This window comes from Equus przewalskii, chromosome 2 (genome assembly GCF_037783145.1).
Source record: "Equus przewalskii isolate Varuska chromosome 2, EquPr2, whole genome shotgun sequence".
In the NCBI taxonomy this organism is placed as follows: domain Eukaryota; kingdom Metazoa; phylum Chordata; class Mammalia; order Perissodactyla; family Equidae; genus Equus; species Equus przewalskii.
This window is the reverse complement of record NC_091832.1, coordinates 30829461-30856456: the sequence shown is the minus strand read 5'-3', so window position 1 is coordinate 30856456 and position 26996 is coordinate 30829461. Positions and strand designations below refer to the sequence as shown.

The window sequence follows — 26996 nt, the reverse complement described above, 5'->3', positions numbered from 1 at the left end:
ATGTTAAAAAGTGGTTTGTGAGTTGAGAATGCTTTCAGCTCCAAGAAACTGAAAACTTGACTTAGGGTGCCTTAAACATATAGGAGTTTGTTTTTCACTCGTAAGTTTTCTGAGAGTATTAGGGCCTGGCGTCAGCAGCTTGGTGATGTCAGGGCTGGCATCTCTGTGATTCTCTTTTCTTTATGGTCACAAGATGGCTGCTGCAGCTCCAGGCATCATGTCCACATTTGAGACAGGAGGGAGGAAATGGAGTAGCATGGTGCCTGCAGTGTCTGCCCCTTTTATCAGAAACATCAAGAGTCTACCATGGTGCCCCAGCAGATTTCTGCTTAGGTCTCTGACAAGAAACGTGTCCTGTGGCTGCCCTGCCTACAAGAAAGCCTGGGAAAGTGAGTATCTTTCCCATCTCTAGAGTGGAGGCAGCAACGGGAAAGGGGTGGGAATATCTCTTAGGTTAGTTAAGAAACAGTGTCTTCCACTGTGCTTATTTCTGGTTGGTGGGCTTACGGATATTTTTACTTTTCCTCTTGGTTCTTTTCTGTCTCATCCAATTTTTCTACACTAAGCATTATAATTTCTATCATTGAAAAAATACAACAAATGCTATTTAAAAAATCCCTTGTGAGGTTGTGGGCTCCAGTCTCTGGAAGCGTCTGTACCGTCATCATCCAAAAATGTGCAGAATGGTTGAATTCTGTGGGAGCTGGATTAACCCGGCTATGTTCCCCAGTAGACGGTGACTCTCCCCTCCCCGCATGGAATGAGCAAGTGGGGAAATCCGTCATTTGTTTCTCTCCTATCAGACACTGTGGCAAACGTCCCCTCAGTTAATTCTTACAGTCATCCTCCTTCTAAAGACGCAACGCACCAAGGTTAAATAACTTGGTTAAAGTACACATTGAGTACAGCAAAGCCGGATCTCAGATTATAGCACCAGCCTTTAATTTTGTCTGTTCCTGCCCCATAGCACGCTCAATAAAGGTTGTGTTGAACAAATGCAGAGTCGACGAATCATTTGCATGTGTAATTTTTTTTAACTACAGCCATCACTTGATAATTATTTCTTGTAGTGCATCTGTGTGACCATTAATTTTAATTAGTGCGATTGAAAAATAACAGGCTGTATAAATTGCCTGCAAGAGAAGAACTCTGTGCTCCCTTGCTTGTATCTAATATCCTTGACTAATTGCTGGATAAATACCTAATATGACTCCAGATGAAAAGACAGCCGAGGATTTGTTTCCTGTGGGGTCTTTAAAATTTCTTATTATGAAAAAATTCCAAACACATATGAAAGTAGAGAGAATGATGGTATGAACTCCCGTGTAGCCATCACCCGGCTTCAAGCATCATCAATATTTTGCTAACTTTTTCATTTGTCTTCCTTCCTCCCTCCCACTTTTTTTTTAAACTAAAGTATTTTAAAGCAAACCCAAAGACTCATTTCACCATGAACATTTCTATAATTGGAATGAAAAGGCTTTCGTGTGTTTCTCTTTCTTTAGATCTGCTAGCACAGGAAGCGATGATAGAAAAATCAGCCCAGGCCCGGGAGAGGAGGGGCACGTTTCTCGCCGGCTGTGCAATTTGTTTTTGCTGTCAACCCTGGGCGCTCCTTTGCTGAAACTCCTCCGGCCTTAGGACTTATACTTTTCTCAAATGCCAAAAATAAAATATCTGGCTTCCTCTAGCTAGAGACATCTGGGGAGTGGGGAGAAACTATTTTTGGCATGAAAATGTCACCCAAGTTGCTTGAAGCGATTCGAGCATTTTAAGGTATTGAAAGCATCTGACTAGTGCGGTGGCTGAGGCTGAGTGGGTAGAGGTTAATTATTACACAGGCCAATCATTCCCATCAGAGGGCCTGCTCCCTATGCCCTTCCTGTTTACTGCTCTCAATGCCGTAGGCCAAGGATTGCACCCAGGGTTGGTATGTGAAAGGTGGCAGGATGCAGTGGGGGAGGGGTGGTAGGTGGTGTGACAAAGGGGGAACCCACTGACTGGCTGTTCTTTCTTCAACCTGCACACCCTGCAGAGGGTCCCCAGGGTCCTGTGTTTGCTGATGGGCTCCACCAGATAAGAGAGACAGAGTTCCTGGTACCCCCACGCAGGATACAGGGATCATGCTAGACCAACTGAGATCTTCCTCAGGACGAGCCAGTAGAAGAATACCACAAAGAGCAAGTGGGAATTGTAGGTAAGGAAGAACCAGAGGGTCCAGTAGGCATGATGCTGGGAGTAGCCCAGGCCAGGGTCAGGGGTGGAGGCCACTGGGAACAGGTCGGGAAGGGGAGAGTAAGGTCAAGGCCAGTGGTTCAGACTGCAGAGTGTGAATGGGTCAGGCTGGTGAGCCTGGCTTCATTGGATGATGGCACGCCATTGCCACCTACCCTGGGCTAAGGAAATATGGAATAGATGAACATGGAAAAGACCCCATGGGGAGGTGGTTGAGTCCTAACTCAGCTGTTTTGGCTCGCATCGCTTCTGACACCAAATGTGTGGGTTTTTTCCACACCAATAACCAGTTCTCCAAATCTCCAGATGCTGACTAGGTGTCCTACGGTTCAATTCAATTGCGACACTAATTACCTAGAATTAAGTGTCAGATTCCATGGGTTTAAGGGCTCAGTCCCACAAGACTGCCCTTGCTTACAAGACCAGTCTCAAGCCCCAGGTTACCACCTATACTTCTGACCAACTGGCTATAAATGGAGGGTTCCCATACTCTCTCCTCAGATTCGATAATTTGCTAGAATGGCTCACAAAACTCAGAGAAACATCTTCCTTACGTTTACTGGTTTATTATAAAGAATATTATAAAAGATGCAAATGAACAGCCAAGTGAAGACATACATAAGGGCAAGGAATGTGGGCAAGTATGGAGCTTCCATGCCTTCTCAGTGCACCACCCTCCCAGCGCCTCGATGTGTCCACAGACCCGGAAGCCTTCCAATTCCGTTGTTTAGGGGTTTTTAATGGAGGTTTCATCACTTAGGCATGATTGATTAAATCATTGACCATTGGTGATTAACTCAATCTCCAGCTCCCTCCCCTCCCCAGAGGTCAGGAACTGGACAGAAAGTTCCAACTCTTTAATCAGGTTTTGGTCTTTCTGGTGACCAGCACCCATCCGGACCCATCTGAGAGCCCCCAGTCACCAGTCATCTTATTAGCATACAAAAGACACTTATCCCTCTGGAGGTTCCGAGGGTTTTAGGAGGTGTGTGTCAGAAACCAGGGAGAAAGACCAAATATTTATTTTTTATTATATCACAACATCCTTTAGCAAGGTTCCCCCCACTTTCTCTCACCTGTGGGCTACTTGAGGTTTCATTGGGATTAAGTGGGAAGAGCTGAGAGAGAGAGAACAATGGAAGTTCTCAGGGACGTCCATCCCCACTGCCCCATTCCTGGGATCGGCCCTGTCCACAGTCCTCCTAGGTAGGACCCTAATCGAGAAACCAGCCGAGACGGGGCGTCTGGGAGGTGGGAGCAGGGAAAAGACAGCAGAGCAAACAAGGGTCTTCAAGGAAGGCTGCTCGAGGATGCTGCCCTGGGGACTCTATCTGGGGAGACTGGCCAAAGAGAAACTGTCCATATGCAGCAGAGCAGGAACGACCTTCGGCTCCGCAGCTGACTACAAGTCACCAAATCACGGAGTTGCAGCATCTTTAGCCCCATAATGCACTGCTTCTGAGCCGCTTCTTAGAGTGCAAACCCACTCCCCACCAACAGGGGGCGCCCAGGCCATGCTCCATCAGGGCCAATGAGAGGGATGGATGCTTCTCAGGGAAGAGTTCACGACAAATTGCTGTGTTATCACTCCCCTCCCACTCTTCCCGTGGAGAAAATTTTACCCTCTGGACAATGGGGCCAAGAAGCCACCTCCATTAGCCCAACCACTCGCTGATTTGCTCGCTCATTACTTTGGCAATTCTCAAGTGGTTACTGAGAACTTAGGCGTGGTTCACCTCTGGGCTCCGAGCTCCCGTGCCCCGTGCTCAGGGGCAGTGTGGCAGAGCAGAGCATCCTCTGAACCAGGACCTGGGGACTCTTGGTCCTGTCTTGACTCTACCAATTACCCTCGGGTTCTCAACTGCATATCTGTAAAAATGGGGCCAATGATACTGTCCCATTTGATGCTTCATAACCTTTTAAATGTAGTGCCCACGTGATTTATTGCCATCATCACGTCCTCTGCCTACCTCCCTGTGTTGTGGTGATAATCAGGTGAAGGAGAAGGGAAACTGCCTTGTGTGAACACGAAGGGCACACATAAGCATGCTTGAGGCTGTTCTGGTTTTAAGGAGAAAGTGCACGGATACCGCACTTTCTGACTTCTTTGAAATTGGTGATGTTTTTCATTGACGTATGAGAGAAGCCAACTCTCTCGTCTGAGATTCCAAGTATGAGAGTGGGAGGGTAGGCTGGGGTCTAGCCTTTCTCTTTACCACATCATCAGGAGAAAAGCAAAGCAAAGGAGAATCAAATTCTGAGAGGTAATAAAAATCTCAATGTCAGCTGGAATGGCCCTCAAACACAATCTTTCAGCCTTCTTTTACAGATGGGAAAGTGAGGCCCAGAGCAAGGACAAGAATCGCTCGCAATCACACAGCGAGTGTGTGGCTTCAAACCCAGGTGTGTTTGCCTCCAACACCTGCACAATTCCCCATACTCACTCTCGGTCAGGGCACGGTCAGGTCCCCCGGCCCCCATGCCCTCACTGCACACCTGGCCCGACTACACCATGTGGCCTGCAACACGAGCGGCTGGGGATGTAAGTTACCCAGGGTGCCTTGCTGCCTGTGTAGGCGGTGGATGTAGGAGTGACTCATTTTATCCTTAAGTTCAGAAGTCATGTCAGAAATCAGACACGGGTACTATCTTCCCGTGTTGGGAGTATTTATTTTCTCCTTTAGAATTTTCAGAGTTTTCTAAAATTTTACAACAAACATCTATAACTTTATAAACCCCACCTCCTCCACATCTTATTTTAAAACAGAAGGAAATTGGAGGGCAGTGAAATGCCCAGCTCTGTATGGAGATCCATCAAGCAAGGTCAACCAGGGTCGGTCACGCCAGGCAGAGGCCCCGAGCTGGAAGAGGTTCTGAAGGTCATCCAATTCTCCAGCCTGGCGTCCAAGGCCACCCTGGCAGCCTCACCCCACCTCCTCACCCCTCACCATACCCTGCTTCTGAAATCTCCTCCTCCCGTTACCATCGCCAAATCGGACTCATTTTTCAGGGTCTGACACCAATTATGCTAGTTCCTTGAAGGCGTTTTAAAAGCCCACCTTCCCCAGTTGGGACAAACATCTACCTCCCTTCTCTGACACATCTACTGGCACTCCATGTGGACCTGCCTTGTTATCCTATCATCTGCCTTGTCGTGGATCATTTGCACCCAGGTCTGTCTCTCCTACTGGGCTGAGGCCTCCTTGGGGGCGGGGCCTGCATATTATTTATCTTTGTGCTCCCAATGCCATCCTCAGCCTGGCACATGCTAGACTTCAAATGAATGTTTGCTGAACCTAATTGAACCGAAAATAAGTATCCTAAAAAAGACATATTGTGATATATCAGTTTACGGCATCAACCTCGGCACTACTGACATCTGGGGTCGGATAATTCTATGCGGTGGGGAGCTGTGGTGTTTAGCAGCATCCCTGGCCTCTATATACCAGATGCCAGTAGACACCCCCAGTTGTGACAACCCAAAATTTGGACATTGCCAAATGTCCCCTGGGGGACAAAATTGCTTCCTATTGAGAACCACTGGTATATGGTTTATAAAGGATTTTCATAAACGATTCCTAGGAGAAGGAATTCTCATGTGATAGATGAGAAAGGCAAGGTTCATGGAGGGTTTAAAGGTGAAACCAAGTCTGGCACGTAGGTCCTCCATTCCAAGTCCAGTGCTGATCTTGCTATCCCAGAGGTCTCTCGGGACCCCAACAAGGTCTTTACTTCTCTACTTTGGTGTGTCCACTCCACCCCTACTCCCATATCCCCAGGTTCCACCCTGTCCCCGTCCCCCCTGTTGTACCCTGGTGGCCTATACCAGGCTGCGACCCACTGGTTGACCCTACTGGTCCATGCAGACTAGACCCCAGGCTGTGCCTGAACATGCCCGTCACATCTGCAGCTCCTTGGGCTCCTCCCCGTGCTTGAACACGCTGATGGTGACCTGGCCCGTCTCGGAGCCATACTTGTTCTTGACGAAGACGCCATAGCGTCCGCTGTCCTCACTGTTGACCTTCTCGATGGTGATGGTGACCTCTGAGCCCCTCACCTCCATGTGGTAGCGGTCAAGGAAGGTGACAGGCTTGTCATTCTTCAGCCAAGAGATTTCAGGGGTGGGGTCTCCTGAGATGACGCAGGTCAGGCACAGAGTCTGAAAGGACAAGAAGGGAACCCTCAGCCTCACCTCCTTGTAAGAAGCCTTGGCCTTCACCTTCACTCCCCCAGACAGCTCCCAGGACAAACTGCTCCTGGTGATGTGCTCATCACACGTGTTTTATTGTAACCCATAAAGGGATGACATAAAGGGAGAGACATTTTATTTTAACCCCACATCCTGCATCCTCAACTTTTCTATGGGAATTCTTACTAGTTAGAATCTCAGACCATTATGACTCTAGCAATTATCTGCCACAGAATGGCCTGAACTTTGCTTCATTGCTTTTTGTCATATGTAAGTCATGATGACTTTACCATGCAAATAAAGCTAAATTGCTTTCATATAAAGATTTATGAATTGACTTTGAAAATTCTTGAATAAGCTCTAACGCAGAGCACTATGGTGCAACAGTCAAGCACTCAGAGTCTGAGTGTGAACCTCAGCTCGCCCCTTCAAGCTGTGTGACCGTAGGTAAGTCCCTTAACCTCTCTGGGCCTCAGTTTCCTCAGCTATAAAGTGTGACTAGTGATAACACCCCATTTCATGTGGTTGCCCTGATGGTTAAACAAGCTAAAAGATGTACACACAGGGAATAAAGCCTGGCACAAAGTAAGCACCATAAAGATGTTGGCTATCATTTTCTGGAACACTAGACTTGCGTAATTTCAGCTCTGGAAGAGCGTTTAGGGATCGTCTAGTTCAACTCCTGTGGAAACTGAAGTTCACAGACAGAAGTCATGATGCCCCGGGTGCCCTCGAGAGGTGGGGTAGAGCTGGGGCAGGAAGCCCATCGGCCTGACACCGGGCTCCATGTCTGTCCTTTATACTACACTGTTCGCAATCAGTCAGGTGTGGTCACTTGGCCAGATTCTGGCGGATCCAGCCCCTCTGGCCCTGGAATCCACGGTGCTACAATCCATGATCTTTGATGGATATGCTACAGACAGAACACAGTGTGGGACCGTCGGCCGGGGGCTGGGGACAGTCAGTACCTTATCTTCCATGATTGTGGCCACGTCTGGCAGGCCCCTCACCACTTTGGCGCGATCTGGAAGGGAAAAACGAGACCCCAAGTGATGATGTTTTCCTGCAGGTTGCTTCCCAGAAGCAGGTTTCCACAGAGCTGAGGTTTATTTTTAAGCAATGCTTCTTTTTTTCTATTTCATCATTTTGGGTGGAAATCTTTAAATTTGTATTATATTTCCTTGACGTCATAAATAGAAGATAGGGGACACCATGTGTTTCTCTCATTGACTTGAGGTCATCGTCATGATTGGTGGTACGTGGCGGGGACAGTGAGGGAACTGGAAAAGAAGGTGAGTAAGACTGCTCTGAGCCTTAAGCGGGCAAAATGCACACGGCAGGTGTGATGAACCAGCCAAGGGAGTGAACGAGGAGGGGGGGCAGGGAAAGTGGGATGGAGCTTTTGGGACACTGACTCTGGTCAAGGGACCTGGTGGCCATTGTGGGTGGGCAGGAAGAGAATGTGGTTGTAAATCCCTAAGCAGAAAGCCAGTACATTCCCTATGCTTCAGTCGAGGCTGCGGGAACAGGAGCGGGCAGCACGGACCTTGGACCATGGATCTGGGAAGTGCAAAGAGCTCAAAGTAGCTTGTGTGTGTCCAGTGGACGTAAGGAGAGCAGGACCCTGGATTCGGAGGCGGTAGCCCCAGAGATGGAGGCTGCCGCGGACAGCAGTGTTCACAGGCCCTTCACAGCGGGCGAAATGATTCACTCCCCTTGACTCTTCATTCCACAAGCCCCAGCAACCATACATGGTGAATTCAGCTTCCCTCTGTCAGGGTCCTGGAAGGGGCATCCTCTCCAGGGACATAGCATCCCAGGACGGGAGGGGGCGTTAGCTGGGGGTGTGATTAGACGGGTGGTGTGAGCCCCCGTGAGGCGGGGCTCCTCCGCAGGGCACGGGCTGAGGCCGGTCCTGGGCCGCGCTCCTCCTCCCAAGGGGGCCCCCCTGCAAGGGCTTCTCATGCAGGGCCACTTACACCCCCTCTGCCCCCTTCCAGATTACAGTTATGAAGGCCAAAGTCTGCGCCTCCTGCCAGATGTGGACACTCAAGAACAGCGATGCCATGTAGGGGGAATTATGCCCTCCCACAAACGGCCCCGGGCTAGCGGCGTTTTATCTCTCCTCTGTTTCTCACAGGCGTTCAGTTTCCCTCCTTGCTGTCAGGTTGTCAGGGGCTGCTTTGCTCCGCTGCGAGAATTCTTCCCCCCGTGGAAATTCCCACTTCTGACCTGCCGGGTCAGTGAGACCAGAAAGCCAGATCCTAGAACGGGGCCGTTTAGAACCAGCCGGGGGACACCTGATGCAGATCGAGCGTGTGCACTCAGGGGTGGCGCCCCGGCTACTCAGAGGTCAAGCCTCTCTCTGGATTTGGGGCTGTGCCATAGATTAGATGGAGCTCCAGAGCCCTGACAGCCAGAACCAGCTTCAGCTTTAAAGTCGTCCCCTCCCCACACCTCACTGGGAAAGGCTGGCCTCATTACTGTCTGTCCCCGGCCTTCCGGCTCCCATCCGTGGTCTCAGGTATCCTCAGACTCCTTGTCTGTCTGTCCTTGTGCTGCCACTGCTCTGGCAGCTCCGTGACAGCCCAGAGCCACAGACACCCCAAAGGGAGCTGGGACTTCAGCAGCCTGCCAGGAGGTGGGAGCTCCTGGGAAGCCACCTGAAACTCAGAAACGAAAACACAGAAATATCGGTGGACTCACTCTTCTCGATGATGGCCAAGGCTCTGAAAAACAGAAACAAGGAAAAGGCTCAGGGTTCCATTTGTTAAAGGACAGTCCTGCCCTGGTGGGGGCAAGGGGGTGACAAGGGAATGGTGGAGCTGGCCAGGGCTCCCAGGAAGGGGTCCTGTGCACAGCTCATGCCACACCCCAGAGGGGCCACTGATTCACACTGAGAAACGCAGAGGGAACTCACTTCAGTCTCTGGTGCTCAGCCATGGCGTCTTCAAAAGCTGCGAGGAGAGAAAGTGGGAACAGAGGGGCTTAGCACTGGCTGTTCCTCCATGCTTGCCTCCCATTCCAGCATTTTCTTGGGCCAATGCCAGGACTGGGTGGGGAGATGGGAGTCCTCCCAAAAGACCATGGGGTTTTCTAGCAGGTTTCACTGCGGACCGGCAGGTGGGCGGCTCACCTTGCCCCGAGAGGTCAGTAAAAAGCTGCCGGACTTCCTTCCCGGCAGCTATCTCCAGAGTGTATTTGCCCTTGTCTGAATCTTTGGGGTCCAGGATGTGGAGCCAGATCTCATCCAGGGTGGTGCCAGCCCTCACCCGGTCACCACTCTCCAGGCGTTTCTCTCTGAATGTGAGGGCAAAGAAACGGTGAACACGGCTCAGCCTGGCTATCTGCGGTCTACACACACCCCACGCCCCGAACTCCTCCCCTGGGATTTGTTTCCAGATTCGTGGGCTGAAGGTGGTGACCGTCCATGAGACATTCCATAAACATCTATCCACTCATCCATCCATCATTCATCATTCAATCATCCATTCCTCAAACCTTGTGGCACGTCGTCCACTATGTGCCAGTGCTGAGCCTGTGTTTGTGACGTGTCCTGCAGACTGAGCCTCTGACGTGCTCGAGGGCCAGTGACCACCACCTCCTCCACCCTTCCTCACCTCTTCATGCTCCTTATCTTAAACCCTCCCAGGGTTTCTTCCCACAATCACTCTCCTCTAGCCCTTAGAAACCGTATAAACTCCTTCCCTTCTTTACTTAAATTTCATTCCTGGAGACACCAGCCCCTGTCCCCAGTATTGTGCTGCAGAAATGACACCTCTGGGCTTAGTCACAGGGCTCAGAACCTCTGGCTAGAGAAGGAGCTCATTGTCCTGGAATTCAGCTTGGCCTTGGCTCTCGCTCATATGACAAACTTGACCAAGTCAGTTTAGCCTTTTCCACAGAATAGGTGTGGCAACGTCTGCTCCACAAGGCTGAGGCGTGCCAATGAGAAGAAGCACTGGGAAAACTCTGCTCTCAAACTATCTGGGGTCACTTCGTTCCCGGCTGAGTCTCTGATACGTCATCTATCCTGCCTTCAAGCCCTGGCCCTCAGTTAGCTGTCAGCCCCAGAGGTCCCTCTGTGTGCACCTCTCCCCTCAGCCTGGCTGCCTGAGTTTGCAAAAGCTGCAAAGACCCACAAGGGCACCATGACCCACCTGACCATCTGGTTGTCCCTCGTTCCTACATCCTTCGCTCCCCCAATTCCCAGATGCTGCTCTAACATCCTTCTGTGGCCATGAATATTCTGGAAAAATGGTCCTACCACCAGGGTTCCCACCTCCCCTGGGGAACCCCTATCCTCGACTCCCTCTGTGGACAGCAGGACTGGGGGAGACCCTGTCTCTGCCAACCCCTTGGGACTGGGCTCTGGGGCAGGTGCTGAGCTCCCTCCAGCCTGGCGAGGGCCCTGGGGTCAGGCCGACCTACTTGTGGAACCAGGCAGTCTTCATGTACTCCACGTTGTAGTACTTGACCTTGCTGAAGATCCGGATCCCCTCCTCGGTCCCCTGGATTTTCAGTGGGGTCGCAGAGAGGGCTAGGCGGCAGAGGATGAGAGTAGGTCTGTCCCAAGGCCCTTTGCACAGCACATTTTGGGGCCAGCCAGCTCACCCCTGCTCTGGGGGTGCCGTGGGGGAAGGCAGTGTTGTGTGGAGGCAGGAACTTCTCCCCTGTCTTTGAGGTTGGAAACTAAACCCACCCCTGGTAGCCAAGGCTGGTGGGAGGTCTCCTGGAGGCTATTTGGCATCAGGGCAGGGTTGGACAAAGAGTGGGGCTTGCTTACCACCGATCCTGCCCAGCTCAGTGAGGATGGCATCCAGGACTGGAGGGAGACAGAGAGACTGGTCAGCTGACGTAGGGCAGCCCTACGGATGTGCCAGGATGGGGACACCCTTGGAAAAGGCTGATGGAGCTCATGAGCAGCCCTCGGGGCACAGGGAGCTCAGTAGGATGACTCCCATGCCCTGGGGGTGCAGCGGGTCTGGGGTACTCTGTGATTGATGGGACAGGGGGGGCACCGTGGATGGAAGACAAATGGGCTGACTTGACAATTTTCTTGGAGGCTGAGCCAACCAGCGCGATGAGGAGCCCTCAGGCTTCGGGTCTTAAAGCCTGGGCTCGCTGCGGTATACTGCAGTGAACATGGGGAGCAGCAGCACACAGACCAGGCCCCTGCCACTGACTAGCTGTGCAGCCTTGGGCAGGATGCTTAACCTCCCTGTGCCTCATCTGCCCCAAGTGACACAGGGGTCCCATAAATTTTACCCTGCAGGTCATATCACAGTCTCTTGGCTCAGTGGGATCTCCCCGTGGCCCTGCTGGCCCATCTCTAACATCGTCAGCTCCTACCTTCACCTGTGAGGTCCAGCATGGTGTCGTCCTCCCCTCGATTGTCAGACACTGTCGCTCTATAAATTCCCTTGTCCTCTTTGGCCAGCTGGAAAGAAGGATGAGTGGAGGCAGTGTCAGCATGGGTTCCAGAAGGAGCCATGGACGGAAGATCAGCCTGGGCTCCAGGCCTGCCCCTAATGCTCTGTGTGACCTCAGGCAAGGCCTTTCTCCTCCCTGGGCCTCAGTTTACCCATCTGGAACGGGTGATCTTAAGGCTCCTTCCAGCTCCAGAGCCTTTGGTTCCAAGCTCAGGGCTTGGCTGGGCTGGAGGTGGGCTGGGCTGGGGGGAGCGAGGGCAGAACCCAACGCCTGCATGTGGAGTCGCGGGAGCTGCGGGGAGCAGAGCACAGCGAACCCACCTTGCAGAGCTTGTCTGAGCCTGGCAGGTCTCCATCCGAGCTGCCCGGCTCCCTGGGGGCTGTCGCTGGGGGGACCCCTCTGCGCTTCTCCAGAAGGAAGTGGGTTTCTCCTTCCACCCAGGACAAGGGGTCCTTTCTGCCTCATGATTGTAAACCCCAAATGATGCCTGAGCCAGCACTTAGCAGAGCCAGAACTTGGGTTATGTTTTTGTTTTTTTTTTTTGAGGAAGATTAGCCCTGAGCTAGCTGCCAATCCTTCTCTTTTTGCTGAGGAAGACTGGCCCGGAGGTAACATCTGTGCCCATCTTCCTCTACTTTATATGTGGGATGCCTGCCACAGCATGGCTTGCCAAGTGGTGCTATGTCCACACCCGGGATCCAAACTGGTGAACCCCGGGCCGCCAAAGCGGAACGTGTGCACTTAACCGCTGCGCCACCGGGCGGGCCCATTGGGTTGTGTTTTTAAAGCCAAGTCCCGAAGTCCCAAGTGGCCTCTTGCTCCACAGCACCTCCTTCAGGGCCTGGGGAGTACACTCTGCCTCCCGCCTGACGTCTGCATAGCGTGCTTTGAGGCAGGACCCAAGCAGAGGCATCTCGAGCCTGGGGGTTGAAGGGCTGAACCCCAACAGCCCCCTCCTATATCCTCTCCCTCCTCCCTAAGTGAAGGCTCTGAAGTCCCAGCCAAACCCCGGGGAGGGTGAAGGGAGTGACTTCTGCACCCACCCTCTGGCCTTGTGCCTTTGTATATAACCCCCGGAGCCTCAGTTTACTCATCTGTAAAATGGGGGCATCATCCTCGCCCTGGCTACGTGCTACAGCTGCTGTGAGGATCGAGGGAGGCAACCCTTTGGAAGCCAGAAAATTCACCAATGGGATGGATGGTTATAACAAGACACAGTAGCTATTAAACACCTACTGGATGCCACGCCCTGTGCCAGGAGCCTGCACCCGGGTGACAAAGGCCAGCATGGCATCGTCCTGGTCAGGATTTGGAAGACTCTGAAATCATTATTTCCTTCCAAGTCAGCAAACCTGTGTTTGCTCCAGTCTTCCCGGGCACCCAGTGAGGCCACAGAAATCAGCAGCTGGGCAGGAAAACTTTGAGTGTTTGAGAACAAGCCTTGCGTTTCTATCTTAACCAGGACACACCCCTCTGAAGGCCACAGGGAGGACGTGGGTGGGAGGCCTGGGTCCCAGGCCTGCTTTACTCTGCCCAGACCTGCCTCACATGGAGCCAGCCTTCCTGTCTCAAATCCTAGACTGTCGGGGGCAGGGGGAAGAAGGAACCTTTGAGAGAGCATCCCTTCCAAACTGCTCATGTTACAGATAAAAACTGAGCTCAGAGAGGGACAGTGATCAGCCCAAGGCTGCACAGTCAGTGGCAGGGCCAAGACTGGGGTGCAAACAAAAGGAAAGATCAGTAATACTGACCTTCTCTTTCTTTAAAATTTGGTATTGTTTGCCCTTCATCTTTTTTGGGGCATCAATTTTGATTTTTTAAAATATTGCATGAAATATTATTTATCTTGATTGCTGAGTTCTCATGGGCCCTCTGAAATTCTGAGCCTGGGATGAGCGCCTCCCTTGCCTCCGCCTGGTCCCAGCGCTGCTCCTGCCTCCCAGCCCATGAGCCCCGGCGCCGCGGCTGCGCTCACCTCCTCGATGCAGAGACGCCCTTCTCCAGTCTGCGGGTCATACTGACCGGCCGGCGCCTCTCTCTTCTGGAAGAACCACTGGAAGCAGGTTTCCTTCTTGGTGTTGGTCGCCTGAGGCAGGTGGAGGATGAGGAGACTCCATCAGGCTTTCTCTTTTTAAATGAAAACTCAGCTCATCAGGACGTTTTTTACAAACATGACCTCCCCCATCCCCCACCTCTTGCTAAGTCTCGGCCAACTCCTTCCTCACATGGATCTCCTCCGCTGCCTTCCGAACTCTGGGCTTTTGCTAACGGTGTTCCCTCTGCCTCTTGATCCCTTCCCTACTCTATTTTTCCTTGTAAATACCTGTGCATCTTAAAAGAGTCAAGTTGGATGTCACCTCCTCCAGGAAGCTTTCCTTGAAGCAGCCCAGAGCACCCCCCATCATAATTCACCAATTTCCTGCACCCTTCTTGATCACAGCAGGAGATGTGTTGTCTTTCCATAACCCTGCTTCAGACCATGGGCCCCCAGAGGCCTAAGGAGCCCACTTCTTCATCCTGTATGGCCAGGGCCTGGCAGAACATCTGGCGCATAGTGGGCACTTTGAGTTTGCTGAATGGCTATGCTTCTGGGAGAGGCCCTCTCTGACCTCGCCTTCCCCAGGAGTCTGAAGAGGCTGCAGGGCGCCGAGAAGGAGGGCCAGCTTTGGAGTCGGCAGGCTCTGGGCTCTACGTCTTACCGTGTGGTCTTGAGCTGCCTCCCCACCTGTTTTCTCATCTATAAAGTGGGGTAATAACGCCCCTCTCACAGATGATTGCGAGGCCCACGAAAGAAAGGAATGCTCTGAAGCACTGAGCACAGCGTCTGGCAAGGCTACCAACAGACGCCGGCGGACCCCCTGCACGTAGGGACCTCTTACTTGCTCCCAGATCCTCTGGCCCCTGAGACCCGCTTCCCAGAGCAGAGGGAGACTCAAGGCTGAGCCAGCTCACACCGATCCCGCTCCCCGGGGAGGGAGAGGGGGCTTTGTTTTTCAGTTAAATGCAGCTCCCTGGGGCCGATCCCAGGTGTGAGGTCAGCCAAGCACAGGGCACGGAATGTGGGGGAGTGGGGCAAGGACAGCCACGGGGCTTGGGGACAAGCCACAGGTCTCGCCCTGCTGGGCCTGGGGGCAGGGCTGGAGGCGGGGGCGGGGATTTGCCTTGCACGTCAGCAGCACTTGGCAGTCCTCCGTGACCTTCCACTGCAAGGGCTCCTCGAAATAGGGACCTGCGAGGGAGAAGCAAACACGCCCGCCGTCAGAGCGCCAGGCTCGGCCAGGGCGCCCCCTGGTGGCGAGACGGGGAAGCCAGCTGGGGAGGGGCCCTGGGCTCCCATTCTGCCCCTCGGGGCGCCGCATTTAAGGAGGGGCTCTCTCTCCGTCTGGGCAAGGGCTGTTGCGTTCTGGCTCCGGGACGGACCTGGATTGAATTGCGGTGGCTGCCCCTCGGGGGCCCCGCGGGGCCGAGGGGTCTATGAACCCACGAGCCCAGCAGTTCCCCAGGACTGACCACTGGCCTGGCGGCCCAGGCTTTCGGACTCGCCCCGGGCAGCTCTTACCCTGTTTTCTCTTCCAGTCTCTTCTCTTAGCATCTGCCTGCCTCAGAAGTTTGTCAAAATCTGGGAACACACAAGGAGGAAGCGGCATGAGCCAAGAGGATCGCAGGGGCGGAGGGGGCCATCAGGGGGACGGAAGACCTGAGGGCTGAGGCCGGGGCAAGGGGCAGGGCAGGCGTGGGGCAGGGCTGACCGTCGTCCACCAGCGCCAGCGTGATCTGGTTTTTGGCTTTTCCATCTTGGAGCTGAGCAGTATAGGACCCTTTGTCGTCCTCAGACAGGTTCTGGATGATCACTTCCACCAGGCCCTTCTCTCGGTCGAAATTGATTTTGCGGTTCTGGAAAGAACAAACCCCAAGAGTACTTTTGGCCCTTTTCCTATCCCAGGGAATTTGTGTTGTGGGGCACCCATCAGGGCCTCGTTGGGCTTGGGGGTGAGATGTGCAGAGCTGGAAGCCTTCAGAGAGCGGGGAGGGGCCCTGGATAATGCTCTCCGGCTTCTACGCAACGGCTCTCCCCACACGCGGCCCCTGAGCGCACCCCCGGGGCCCGGCAGGCATAGGAAAGGCTCAGGGGCTTGAATTAATTGCAGTTAATAACAAGCCCCCAACGGCTCTGTGCCACGTTTTTTGTTATTTTCTACTTCTTTTACAACTTAATAAAAAAAATCCCCATAAAAGTGTAAGGATAATATAAAAACGTCCTGTATACTTGGTATCCAGAATTGACACTCATTTACAATTTGTCATATTCTAACAGTTTTTAAAAGTTTTATTTTCCACATTTGGGACCTTATTCCCTCTGGCTTTATTTGCATGTATGATTTAAGGGAGGTATCTAGTTTTATTTTATTTTTCTATAAGAGCAACTGATAGTGGCAGTACTGTGTACTGGAGTCCAGACTTTGTAATGCTTCCTCTCCCATGGGCCAAGGTCATGCTTAATCTTTATGAAGAACTGTCAAATCTATTTTCTCATTTGCTCCTCCCGATTCTGGGCAACTAGCCCCATTGTACAGATGCAGAAACTGAGGCACAGAGAGGTGAAGAAGCCTGCCCAAGGGCACATAACCCACGGGGGGTGGATGTGAGTCTTCTGACATCCAGCCCCAGGCTCTTTCTCCTGAGTCAGAACCAGCATCACCTCCTTATAACACAGATTTTCTGATGACCACTTTGCCATCTGGAGCTGAGATTCACAAATAACTCAGTCTCATGATTGACTCTCTCATGACACTGAAATTGCCATGTTTGTAAGTAAAAACAGTTGAATATGGACAACTCATATGGTCCAATCTAATACGACCTATCTACGCACGTGATGTTTAAAAAAATGCAACGTCATAGCACAACTGTAATATGAAGAAATAAAAGTAATAACTATTTCACTCATAGATGCTCAGACATCATCTCACTCATGTTGCCCTGATTTATAACGAATTGGTTTGAATTTGAGAGAAGAAAAGCAAAAGATCAAAGCTATTCTGTACAAGAGAAACAGGAAAATGAATGAAAGTACATAGGGAAGTGTCTAGTAGAATAAGAACTCTCTGTTCAGTGTATGTTAGAACTGTGCGAAAATACATCTAAAACAGAGTTAGGGTCCAGGCTTGGAAAATTATAAGCATGAATGTAGGTTTTTCATGCTAAGAACGTCTAGCAGGACATTCAAAAGTTGTGGGGGGTGGTGGCCTGGGAAATTCCTTGATTGTGGGAGTGCCCCCCCCCCCGCATTGGTGAGCGTCTAGCGTGCCTGCCGCCCGCCCCCCAGGTTCTCAGAGCCAGGTGTGCCCACCCCCACCCCATCGCTGTGACAGCCAAGCATGTGGCCGTTTCTGGAATGTCCGCTAGGGGGCGGTGCCGGGCTGCGGAGAACCGCTGCCCCCAGAGGCCGCGTCCCGGGCAGGGGACCCTCCCTCCGGAATTGCGACCCCCGTTACCGGTGAGCTGAAGATCTCCTTCTGGTTGAAGATTAGATGCAGCTCAGCGGCCGGAGATAACTTTTCCACTTCCAGCCAAAGCCGCACCTCTCCTTGCTCGAGGATGTCCACGTTCCAGCCGGAGATCAGCTTGATGACTGGGTGGCAGAGGCCGGGAAGGGGGTGGGTGGGGCACCTTCTCCGCTCCCCACTCCCGACCAGTCCCACCCGCAGCACCTCGTTGGCATTTAACATGCCATGCAAAGTGCTTGAGAGTCTGAAGGAGACGCTGGGTGGGGGTCTGAGGAGGGTTTTCCGCATTCACTCCCTCTAGATGGGATTCATCTCGGGCAAGCCTTTCCTCGCCCCACGACCCTGAGGCCGTCACCCCTCCACCCCTACCCATCCTAGAGGACTTGCAAAAACTCAAGCGTCCGGGCTCTTTGGGGTGTGTCCTGGGCCCTCGGGATTTTGCAAAGCTCCCGGGGGGAATTCCCATGTGCACCCAAGTCTGTGACCCCTGCTCCGGGGAGGGAAGCAGAGGGTTCGATGATCCGGAATCCAGGAAGCAGCAGCCATCCGCTCTGCCCTCCCTTGCACCCCCTTTCTGCCCCGCGGACTGTCCTCCTCTTCGTGGACTGCTGGAGCCTCTGCCCTCCGGCACCGGATGCCCCCGCCTCTGCCCCCTGGGTGGGTTTCTGGCTCTCCGCCTGACTCAGCTCTCCTCAGGACCCCCCAGGGGGAGCTGCTGGAGGCTGGTGGCAGGGCAGCTTACCTGGGTTTCTGATCTCATGGCTTAACTTCTTCAGCTTGTCCAGCTCTGGGACAGGAGGAACGAGAAAGAAACCAAAGAGAATGAAATACCCGGGGCAGTGGGGTCCATGGGAGCCATCCTAGGGCCCATGTTGGGTGAAAGTCCCAAGACACTCCCCCCTCAGCTTGGGGTCACTTGGCTACCCAGCGGTTGATGACCAGCATTGTGGGCTCTGGTGCTGGGACACCAAGGGGACTGTGGGGGCTGCTGCAGGCCACCCTGAGATCAAGTGCCACTTCCCGAGAGCAGCACCTACTATGTGCCAGGCTCTGCATTATCTCACTCGTCCTCACACAATGCTGTGGGGTGAGCATCACTGTCCACCTCCCAAGTCCACCAGGCCCACCCGCTCCTGAGCCCCGTTGTCAACCCTGTAATATGCTGTCCTAGTATGCGAGGGTCTCAGTTGCTATGTCCTCAGTTGCTATGGAGACAGCAGAACTGTCAGTCATCAGCACTGGTTTCAGTGCAGTTTAAATCATCAAACATGGATGACCCTTTAGACTTAGTATCCACTCTCTGGTTTGCCACAGTCCCCACTGTTCCCTATTGTCCTCTTCATTCCTCAGACCAACTGCCATTTGTAATTTATCATTACACTTGTACTGTTGTTTTTCTTAGGTTATGGAGGGAAGAAAAATAATTCTGGTACCTTTGCGTTTATCAAAAATAGAAAAAGGAAAGAGAGATAAGAAAGAGTGTGAACCCCACCAGACAGGGCTTTTTGCCTGTTGAGCTCACAGGTATAATCCCCAGGGCCTAGGACAGGTTCTGGCATATGGTAGGTGCTCAGTAGATGTTTGTTCACTGCCTGACTGACTGAATGGGTGGGTGAGGGCTGACTTCTCTGGAAATCGCTGCTTTACTCAGTTTTGTTGCTTCCTGCTTGCTTCTGGGGGCATTTGTGTTGGGACTCAGTCTGGGCCTGTCTCTCTGGGGAGGGGGCAGTGGAGCAGGGCATTACCTTCCTCGGTCAGCGTGTGGCTCGCTGAGATGTCTTCGTCAGCATCAGTGACCACCACTGAGTAGGTGCCCAAATCCTCGAGGCCAGGCTCTTTCAGGATGACCTTGGATCTGGCAGAGAGGGGAGGGCAGAGGCTCTGAGAGGAGCTGGAGAGTCTCGGTCAGCTCTGGATGTCTTGCACCCCACCGGGACCCCAGCCAAGCCGGGAAGCAGGGGCAGCCACCACCTTACACCCCACTGGCATCCCCTGCCCAGAACAGCTCTAGCCTGGCACCTTCAAGGGCCCCCGTTAGCCAGTTTCTGGCACAGGATCTTCTTACTGGCCACGCTGCCCTGTCTCTCCTCCCAGGGCTCGAGCTATGGCTTTATCTCCTGCTGGAGGAGCTGCCAGGGATGGGGGAGTGAGACCAGAGGGTGTTTGACAGGGGCCCTTGACATCAGATGGTTCCAGCCCCTTACAGATGAGGACACTGAGCCCAGAGAACTTGCGAGAGCAAGTCACTGGCGCCCAGGCTAGAACCAAGTCCGGTGTGTCTCCTGGGAGGCACTGACGCAGAGGCACACGCGCTTCCCGCCAGAAGAAGGATCTTCAAGTGAATGTCGCCATTTGAGCCCCTTATGTGCCCTCCCCTCACTTCTCCCTAAGGGGTAGCCAGCATCCTTTACGAGACCAAGCAGCCCCTCTCAGACCCATTATCTGTGAGTCCAGCCAGGTGGTCTCACCCGCGAGTTTCTGTGAACTCGTCTGACAACATTGGGACCTGTGGACCGGCTGTGCCGCCCCCTCTCCCCTCACTTACTTGTTGACTTCCTCTTCGATCCTGACCCTCTGGGGGTCCGGCGGGCCCTTATAATCCTTGGACCACTGAAACTCTGAGGAGTCGGGGGCCTCGGGGGCTTCGAAAGCCAAGTAGATAAAGCCTTCTTCATCCACACCAACTTTGATCTCCCGGGCATCTGCGGGCAGGACCCAACGGAGGGTACCGGGCATGTGTAAATAATGACCCAGGTCATGCCCCTCCCCTGCTTAAACCTCCCAGTGGCTGCTCGTTACATTTGAATAAACTAATAAACCCCAGACTCCTTGCTGTGGTCTCGAAGGCCTTGCATGATCTGGCTGCTTCTCAGCTCAAACATCACCTCCGCAGAGAAGCCCTCTCTGACCACTCTGGCTAAAGGGACCCCCATCCCGCCATATCACTGTTTCATTTCCTTTGTAGCACTTATCACATCCTGAATCCTTTTCTTCACGAACTTGTCTGCTTGTTCAGTGCCGTCCACGTGCCCCTCCCCCGCACTGGCACAGGTGCCTGGCCTCTCATCCACGGCTGTATACCCAGGGCAAGGTGGGCATCACCAAATATTTGCCGAATGAGTGAATAATTAAAAGAATGGAAAGAGAACGTGCTTTACAGTTAGGAGACGAGTGATTCTGTCATGTACTAACACTGTGTGACCTGGTCATTTAACCTCTCTGAGCTACAATAAAATCAGTTCTAAAGTGGGGACAGTCATGGCCCCTCCGAGGGTTGTCGGGAAGCCAGGGCAGTGTAAGGACCTGCATCCGGTGTGTGAGGCAGGAGGGGACCTCAGGGGTTGTGACTGCGAGACACACAAAGCCACCTGTGGTATCCGAAATGGGGCTGGGTATCATTTTAGATATCCACAAAGAGTTGTATGAGTTTATGAACCTGGCTTCTGAACAAATGGAAGATCTCATCAAATTTTAAGGAAAAGATATGTTCATATCTTGAGATCTCAGAGAAATAAACAGCAGTGGGGCATGGGGAGGGAAACAGGCAGGAAGGAGGAGGAGCTGGGAGGAGTGTGGGAGGCAGTGGGAGGAGAGAGCTGCAGATCTGCCTGCTTCTCCGGACGCCCCTCTGAGCTCCACTCGTCCCCGATGGCACAGCCCAGCAGCGGGGTGCTGGCACCCTCCACCTGCCCCCACCTGGCTTGTCCTCCATGAGAATGGGGTCCGTGGGCATGGATGGTTGTCCTGGACCAGCTGAGTTCACGGCCTGTACCTGGAACACGTAAGTCTTCCCCGGCTGCAGGTCAGAAATCTGGGGGAGGAGAGGTGGGAGGCAAGAGTGAGCACTGAGGGCGGCAAAGACTCACCCTTCTTGCAACCCTGGCCACGGGGTGCAGGGAGCCACGCATGTGTGGAACCCCAGGAGGGCACAGGCTGCACTAGGGGTGGGGACAGCGTAGGGACACATTGCTCTCCTGAGTTCCAGTTTTAGTGGGCCTCTCCTTTGGGATTATCTCCCACGCCCGGGGACCCCTGGAACTCCACCTGCTCAGAGCTGAACTCATCATCAGCCTCCCAGCAAGAGCACCTCCTTCCTTCCTGCACCCCTTTCCTTCCTGCACCCCGTGTCTCTCCTCCGTTCACTACTCCAGAGAGAAGTGTGGGCATCAGCTTCGACATCTTTTTCTTGAGCCCTGCACATCCAATCACCAAGTTCCACCCATTTATTTCTGCAACGTTCCTTTCTTTTTTTTTTGCTGAGGAAGATTCACCCTGAGCTAACATCTGTGCCAACTCCCTCTGTTTTTTAGTATGTGGGCTGCCAGCACGACAGCTAATAGAGTGGTGTAGGTCTGCACCCGGGAACCAAATCTGGCCTGTTGAAGCGGAGTGCACTGAACTTAACCACTAGGCCACCGGGGCTGGCCCCAAGGTTTCTTGAATGTGGCCATTCCTGTCCATGTCCTGGCCGCGGCCTTGACTGAAGCTTTAGTTCTCGCCACCTAGATTAGTCCAACAGTTCGCTAAGCGGCGTCTCTGCCTCTAGACCCTTCTTCCCTGGTCTGCCGTTCCCTCTGCCAACCTTTCCAAGATGCCAATCTGATCGTGCTTAAATCTTTCAGTGGCCTTCAGGGTAAAATCTTCCTAATCCGGCCTCAGCTCTCCGTCCTCTTCCTCCTCTACATGCCCCCTTCACTGCACGATCCCTCGGGGTCCCCATACTCATCACGTCATTTCACGCCTCTCTGCCTTTGCCTTGCTGAGCCCTCGGCCTGGAACTCCCTCCCCTCCTCCTCATCCTTCACTGCTCAGCACGGGCAGACATGAGGATTCCGGGGAGGCTCTCTGACCTTCCTCCTTGGAGCTCCCAGAATCCCTTGGAGCCCCCTCAATTGTATAATCCTCAGTATTGTAATTGCCTGTTACCCGAGAACTGTGACTTATTTAGCTTTTTGTATCCAGGATCTAGTTCCAGATCTGGCACTAAGTACGCGTCAAGAAGTGTTAAGTGAATGACTGAGTGAGTGAATGCCGGCCAACCATCCACACGCGGAAGTGGTGCCAAGTCACTGAGGCCAGCCCCACCCTGACCTGGGCCAACCTACGTGGGGAGGCAGAGGGACCATCCATTTTGAGTGGCTCTCTCGGGCCGGCTGTCCAGCCCTGCCTGACTCTACTGCAGGGAGGCTGGCCTCCTGGAGGCGGAAACTGCAGAATCTCAGAGCATTGCCCTGGCCAGGGCTAGTCCTCCCTGGTTCTGTCTTAGGTGGCCTTAAGGTTATTTTTTCAAAATGAAAATATTTTTATTTTTTCTGATTACAAAAGAAATACACACTTGTTGGGGAAAATATTAAAGCAACAGAAAAGAATATAAAATGAAGAGTTAAAACTCCCCTGGCAGTCCTAGCTGCAGAGATGACCAGAATTAACAATTTTGTAAAAATCCATTTAGACTTTGAAATGCACATAAAGCATGTAGAACCATGACATGCGCCGTATTCTGTTTGTTAGTATCTTCTTCTTTCCCATTGTTTTGGTCTTTTTCAGCCTGTTGTCTTTTCTCTTGGTGCTAACTAATGGAATTTCTAATGTGGGGCCTCGAAAACTGCATGCCGTCCTGTCTGCTGGTGAGAGATACCTCAGGAAAAGGAGCTGGAGAAAATGTCCCCTCCCTCCCTAGACCTGAAGAAAGTACAATATAATCCAGGTTATGGAACCGTCCCTACAAAGGTTCCCTAAACAGAGGAGGCCCATGAGACACGCTGGCTTCAGAGACGATGCTGCGGCCTGTGAAAGTGGCCCCGGGGACCTGGAGTCTGTGATTCTCATTGATCGTCTGAGTCGTGATTCATGTTGGCTAAGAGTGTTTCAGTTGAAACGTTTGTTTTCTGACGTATACAAACAGTTGTGAGTTGTCTGTGTTATGCCAGGAGAGGATTTTGTGCTTTCCTTTCTCCTAGGTGTGCGGATGTTAAAACAACCACCACCAAGGCTTCTGCTAGATTTCTTATTTATCCAAGGAGTTTAGAGTTTGTCACTCATTTAAATTAAGAAACATGTATCTGCATGTCTGTTTGTTAACGTGTAATAGGGATAATGTGATATACATATGTTATATGTTCTCTAACATAGAAATATCCTGCTCCGTAGTCTGCTTTTTGTTCTCAGCCACTCAGGATGGATATGCTTCCATGTCAATGCATACATGGAGGTCTAGCTCATTCTTACACTATTGCCACTCTTTAAACTCCCATAGTCTTTATACCCCCTGGCACAGGATTCCACTTCAAGGATACACTATGATTTGTTTAAGCAAACCCCATACTGATGGATATTTAAGTTGTTTTTCACTTTTGCCTTTATGAACAATGCTACAATGAGCATCTGTGTCCTTAGGTCTTTGCACACTTGCCTAATTATTTCTCTACAGTTCTATCCTAGAAGCAGAATTCCTGGCTCAAGGAATGTGCTTATCCAAATGCTGATGTATCTCACTAATTATAAGTGAGTTTTTAGGGAGGAGTCTGCCCAGTGTGGAGCAGGTTAAGACTACTAGCCAGCCAGACCTACTACCGACTCACTGTGTGACTCTGGGTAAGTCACTCCCCCTCTCTGGTCCTTTGCTGCCATTAACTGAGGGCAGTGATCTCTGAGGGTTGTTCCAGCTCTGGTGTTCTGTAGTCCTGTCCTGACCAGTGGCAGGGAATGCTCAGGGAGGGTCAGAAGACGAAGGGGGCAGGGACTCACCCTCAGGTGGGTGTCAGAGATGGGGGTTGGGGTGACTGGCTTCCATTCCTCAGAGCCTTCCTCCTGGAAACTGACGCGGTAGCCCGTGACAGGCCCAGCGCCGATGTACAGTGGCGGCTCCCACTTCAGCATCAGGGAGGTGGCCCGCACCTCAAACGCCTGCACGTCGTACGGGGGACCTGTGGGAGATGGGGTGGAGAAGGAGCTGGGCAGCCAGGCAGCCAGCCCGATGGCCAAATGGGCAGTCGGGCAGTGAGCCAGGTGGTCAGTCGCAAGCTTGTCTGTCTTTCAGTCACAACCAGGCCTGGAAGCACCTGCCCTGGGCATAGTGGGGACCTGGCTGGCCTTGGCATCAGGACAAAGCTTGGTCTGGGCCTGAAGTAGGGTGAACTCTTCAAAATGTGCTTAGGATCTCCTCATCCGAAGCCTTCGTCCTCCCATCCCATCCCGTCCCAGACAGCATCAATCCTGCTGTCTTTGCTGCTTCAGCATTTAGTGTAGGGGCTGCAGGTGCGACCTCCAGAGTCCGATCACCGGGTCCATGTCCCAGCTCCACCCTTTCAGGCCATGGGCCCTCTGGGCAAGTTACTTAGCCCCCATGTTCCTGTCTCCTCATCTGTAAAGAAGTTCTTGTAGTAGAGGGCTGCTGTGGGCATTAGTGACATCACTTAGGGAAAGCGTCGGTACCCAGCGAATATTAGTTGTTTATAATTGTCGTTGTCCAAAGCATCACATAGTAATGATCTGCCATTCAGGGAACGGTTTTGTGTAGAAAGTGGAACTGAGCTGAACAGAAGGGTGGAAGGTTGTGGTCTTTCCTCTCTAGTTGGAAGGTGAGAGGCTCATTTGGGAGAAAGCTAATGGGGTTGTGGGAGCAGTGTGCAGGGTGACCAACCCTCCCTGTCTGTCCAAGGCTGGGACATGGGACTTTTAGCAGTAAAACCAGGAAAGTTCTGGGCACACTCGGATGAGTGGTCAGCCAAGCAGTGTGCTTTTGGGGTTTGAGATGGGTCTGTGGCCAGAATCAGAGCTCAGATGGTATGTCGAAATGGAAGATAGTTTGTGCTAGGGGTACAGGGCCGGCCGATGGCCAAGGCCAGGGGTCCTCTAAGGCAGGGTTAACACTATCTGTGTCGGAGATTACAGGGTCGGCTGGTGGAAGGGGCCAGAAGTCTGGGGTCCAGGAGCAACAGAGCAAGCTTGCATGCACAGAGAGCTCAGCGGCATTCATCTCATGGGTTAGGCTTGGGGAGGTGGGAGGCAAAGGCAGCTGCTGGACTTTGGCTTCTCCAGGCCGCTCACCTGGCTGGGGCATTGTCCACTCTTTGCATTCAAAGAGGCTGCTGGGCGCCGACATCTCGCCAACACCTGCCCAGTTTACTGCCCGGGCACGGAACTCATAGAAGTGGCCTTCCTGAAGGTCACTGACCTTGGAGAGCAGAAACACAGGTTGTGAAGGCCCAGGCTGGGGAGGAAAGGGGAAGAGGTGCAGCCGCAGGGGGACAGGGTCAGAACAGGAAGTCTGTGGGGGCTTTCAACAGACTGGTCAAGTGGGTCTGCACTTGAAAATGAGCTGGATTATCGAGGCAAGGGGACCTCAGGCCTCTCTCAGCCTCAGAAGCTCCAACAGTGACCTCTGGTCTCCACCTGCACAAGTCAGACCACCAGGCCGGTGGCCATATTCCAGCCTTACCTTGCAGACCCGGGTGGGGACAGGCTGCTGGTTGACTGGGTGCCAGTCCAGCTCCTCTGAGTCGTGCTGATCCAGGAAGTAGCCCAGGATCTTGCCACCTCCACGACGCTTGGGGGGTTTCCACCCAATAACCATTTCATTTTTCCCACAGTTCAGGAGGATGAAATCATATGGGGCAGATGGTATAGCTATGGGGAGGCAAGGAGGCGAGGGTTGCTGTTGCCTAGGGGTACCAGATAGGGCAGTGGGGCCTGCGGGAGCCAACAAGCCTCCTCCAGTGGGTGCCACTGCTCCAGGGGCACTAATTTAGCTAGTGGCACCTGCTGGTGACACTAACTCTACCCCCGGGGGAACCTGGGGCTCAGAGCTGGTCAGGCTTCACCACATGGCCTCAGGCCATTGTTTCTTCCTCCCTAGTTTTCTCCCCCCAAACTGGTCAGGGTCAGCTCCAGTTCCCCTCAGAGGGCTTGTCCCCATTGGCCTCTGGGATTGGACTCTCTAAGAAGTGGCCTATAAACCCCCTGGCTCTCTGCCCAGGCCAGGGCTGTCCCCAGAGGCCTGTGGCTGGACCTGCCCCTTCAAACTTACCCAGAGCCTGCTTGACCCTGATGGGTTCGGTGGGGGCTGAGCTCTCGCCTACGCCAGCCTCGCTGACGGACCTGATGCAAAACTCATACTCCTTCCCTGTCTTCAGCCCAGGAACTGTAAATCTGGGAGAGAAACGTGCAGCCTTCAGACATGGCCAAACAGCTCACGGACATTCCTGAATTTTCTAGAACAAGCTTGTGGGATAAGTGGCCACCAGCATGGTAGGATCTGAGGGTTCTGGGCCAGTTCTTACCTAAAGACATTGCCCCTGGCCTCAGAGTGATGGCTACACCACAGGGATGAAGTCCTCACAGCTTTAAGGAATGTGGCTCCTCTAGAGGCCAGTGTTAAAATGCAAGTACACCAGGAAAGGTACCAGTTGAAGGCCCAGGGAGCCAACCCTGGACTGTGCTAGACGGTACATCTCCAGGACTCTGGGCCTTGTCCTTGAAACACAACAAGTGGCTCTTGTTATCTGCGGAAATCCTGCGATTCTAAAACACAGAGTCCTTTTAAAGACCCTCAAAGAGAATTGTCACCCAGAGACATACAAGGACACTCTGATTAGACAAAAATGTCCTTCTCATCCTGTCCCTTCTAGATA

General features: G+C 52.8%; 1 protein-coding gene and 1 long non-coding RNA gene across 3 annotated transcripts in view; one reads left to right on the top strand and one right to left on the bottom strand.

Moving 5' to 3' along the window:
* Window positions 1-1582: 1582 nt before the first annotated feature.
* On the top strand, window positions 1583-4638 carry LOC139079967 (uncharacterized). 2 transcript variants are annotated; one of them, XR_011534037.1, is made up of 3 exons: window positions 1583-1776; window positions 2036-2197; window positions 4552-4638. It is a non-coding gene; the product is annotated as an uncharacterized lncRNA (long non-coding RNA). The 2 variants fall into 2 exon arrangements; XR_011534036.1 differs by having other exon boundaries at window positions 1610-1930.
* A 240-nt stretch (window positions 4639-4878) lies between these two features.
* The window catches only part of MYOM3 (myomesin 3), a 49157-nt gene continuing 27039 nt past the window's right edge, over window positions 4879-26996 (bottom strand). Inside the window, exons 17-37 of the mRNA XM_070597933.1 lie at window positions 26393-26514; window positions 25805-25992; window positions 25414-25540; window positions 24112-24290; window positions 21061-21175; window positions 19910-20066; window positions 19110-19219; window positions 18107-18151; window positions 17353-17489; window positions 15607-15751; window positions 15417-15476; window positions 15019-15086; window positions 13833-13943; window positions 11777-11864; window positions 11211-11249; window positions 10856-10964; window positions 9561-9724; window positions 9345-9381; window positions 9131-9153; window positions 7393-7448; window positions 4879-6394 (exon numbers count right to left, since the gene is read on the bottom strand). Of these exons, the coding sequence (XP_070454034.1) occupies window positions 6134-6394; window positions 7393-7448; window positions 9131-9153; window positions 9345-9381; window positions 9561-9724; window positions 10856-10964; window positions 11211-11249; window positions 11777-11864; window positions 13833-13943; window positions 15019-15086; window positions 15417-15476; window positions 15607-15751; window positions 17353-17489; window positions 18107-18151; window positions 19110-19219; window positions 19910-20066; window positions 21061-21175; window positions 24112-24290; window positions 25414-25540; window positions 25805-25992; window positions 26393-26514 (2341 nt within the window). The 3' untranslated portion in view covers window positions 4879-6133. The remainder of the gene's footprint in view (window positions 6395-7392; window positions 7449-9130; window positions 9154-9344; window positions 9382-9560; window positions 9725-10855; window positions 10965-11210; window positions 11250-11776; window positions 11865-13832; window positions 13944-15018; window positions 15087-15416; window positions 15477-15606; window positions 15752-17352; window positions 17490-18106; window positions 18152-19109; window positions 19220-19909; window positions 20067-21060; window positions 21176-24111; window positions 24291-25413; window positions 25541-25804; window positions 25993-26392; window positions 26515-26996) is intronic.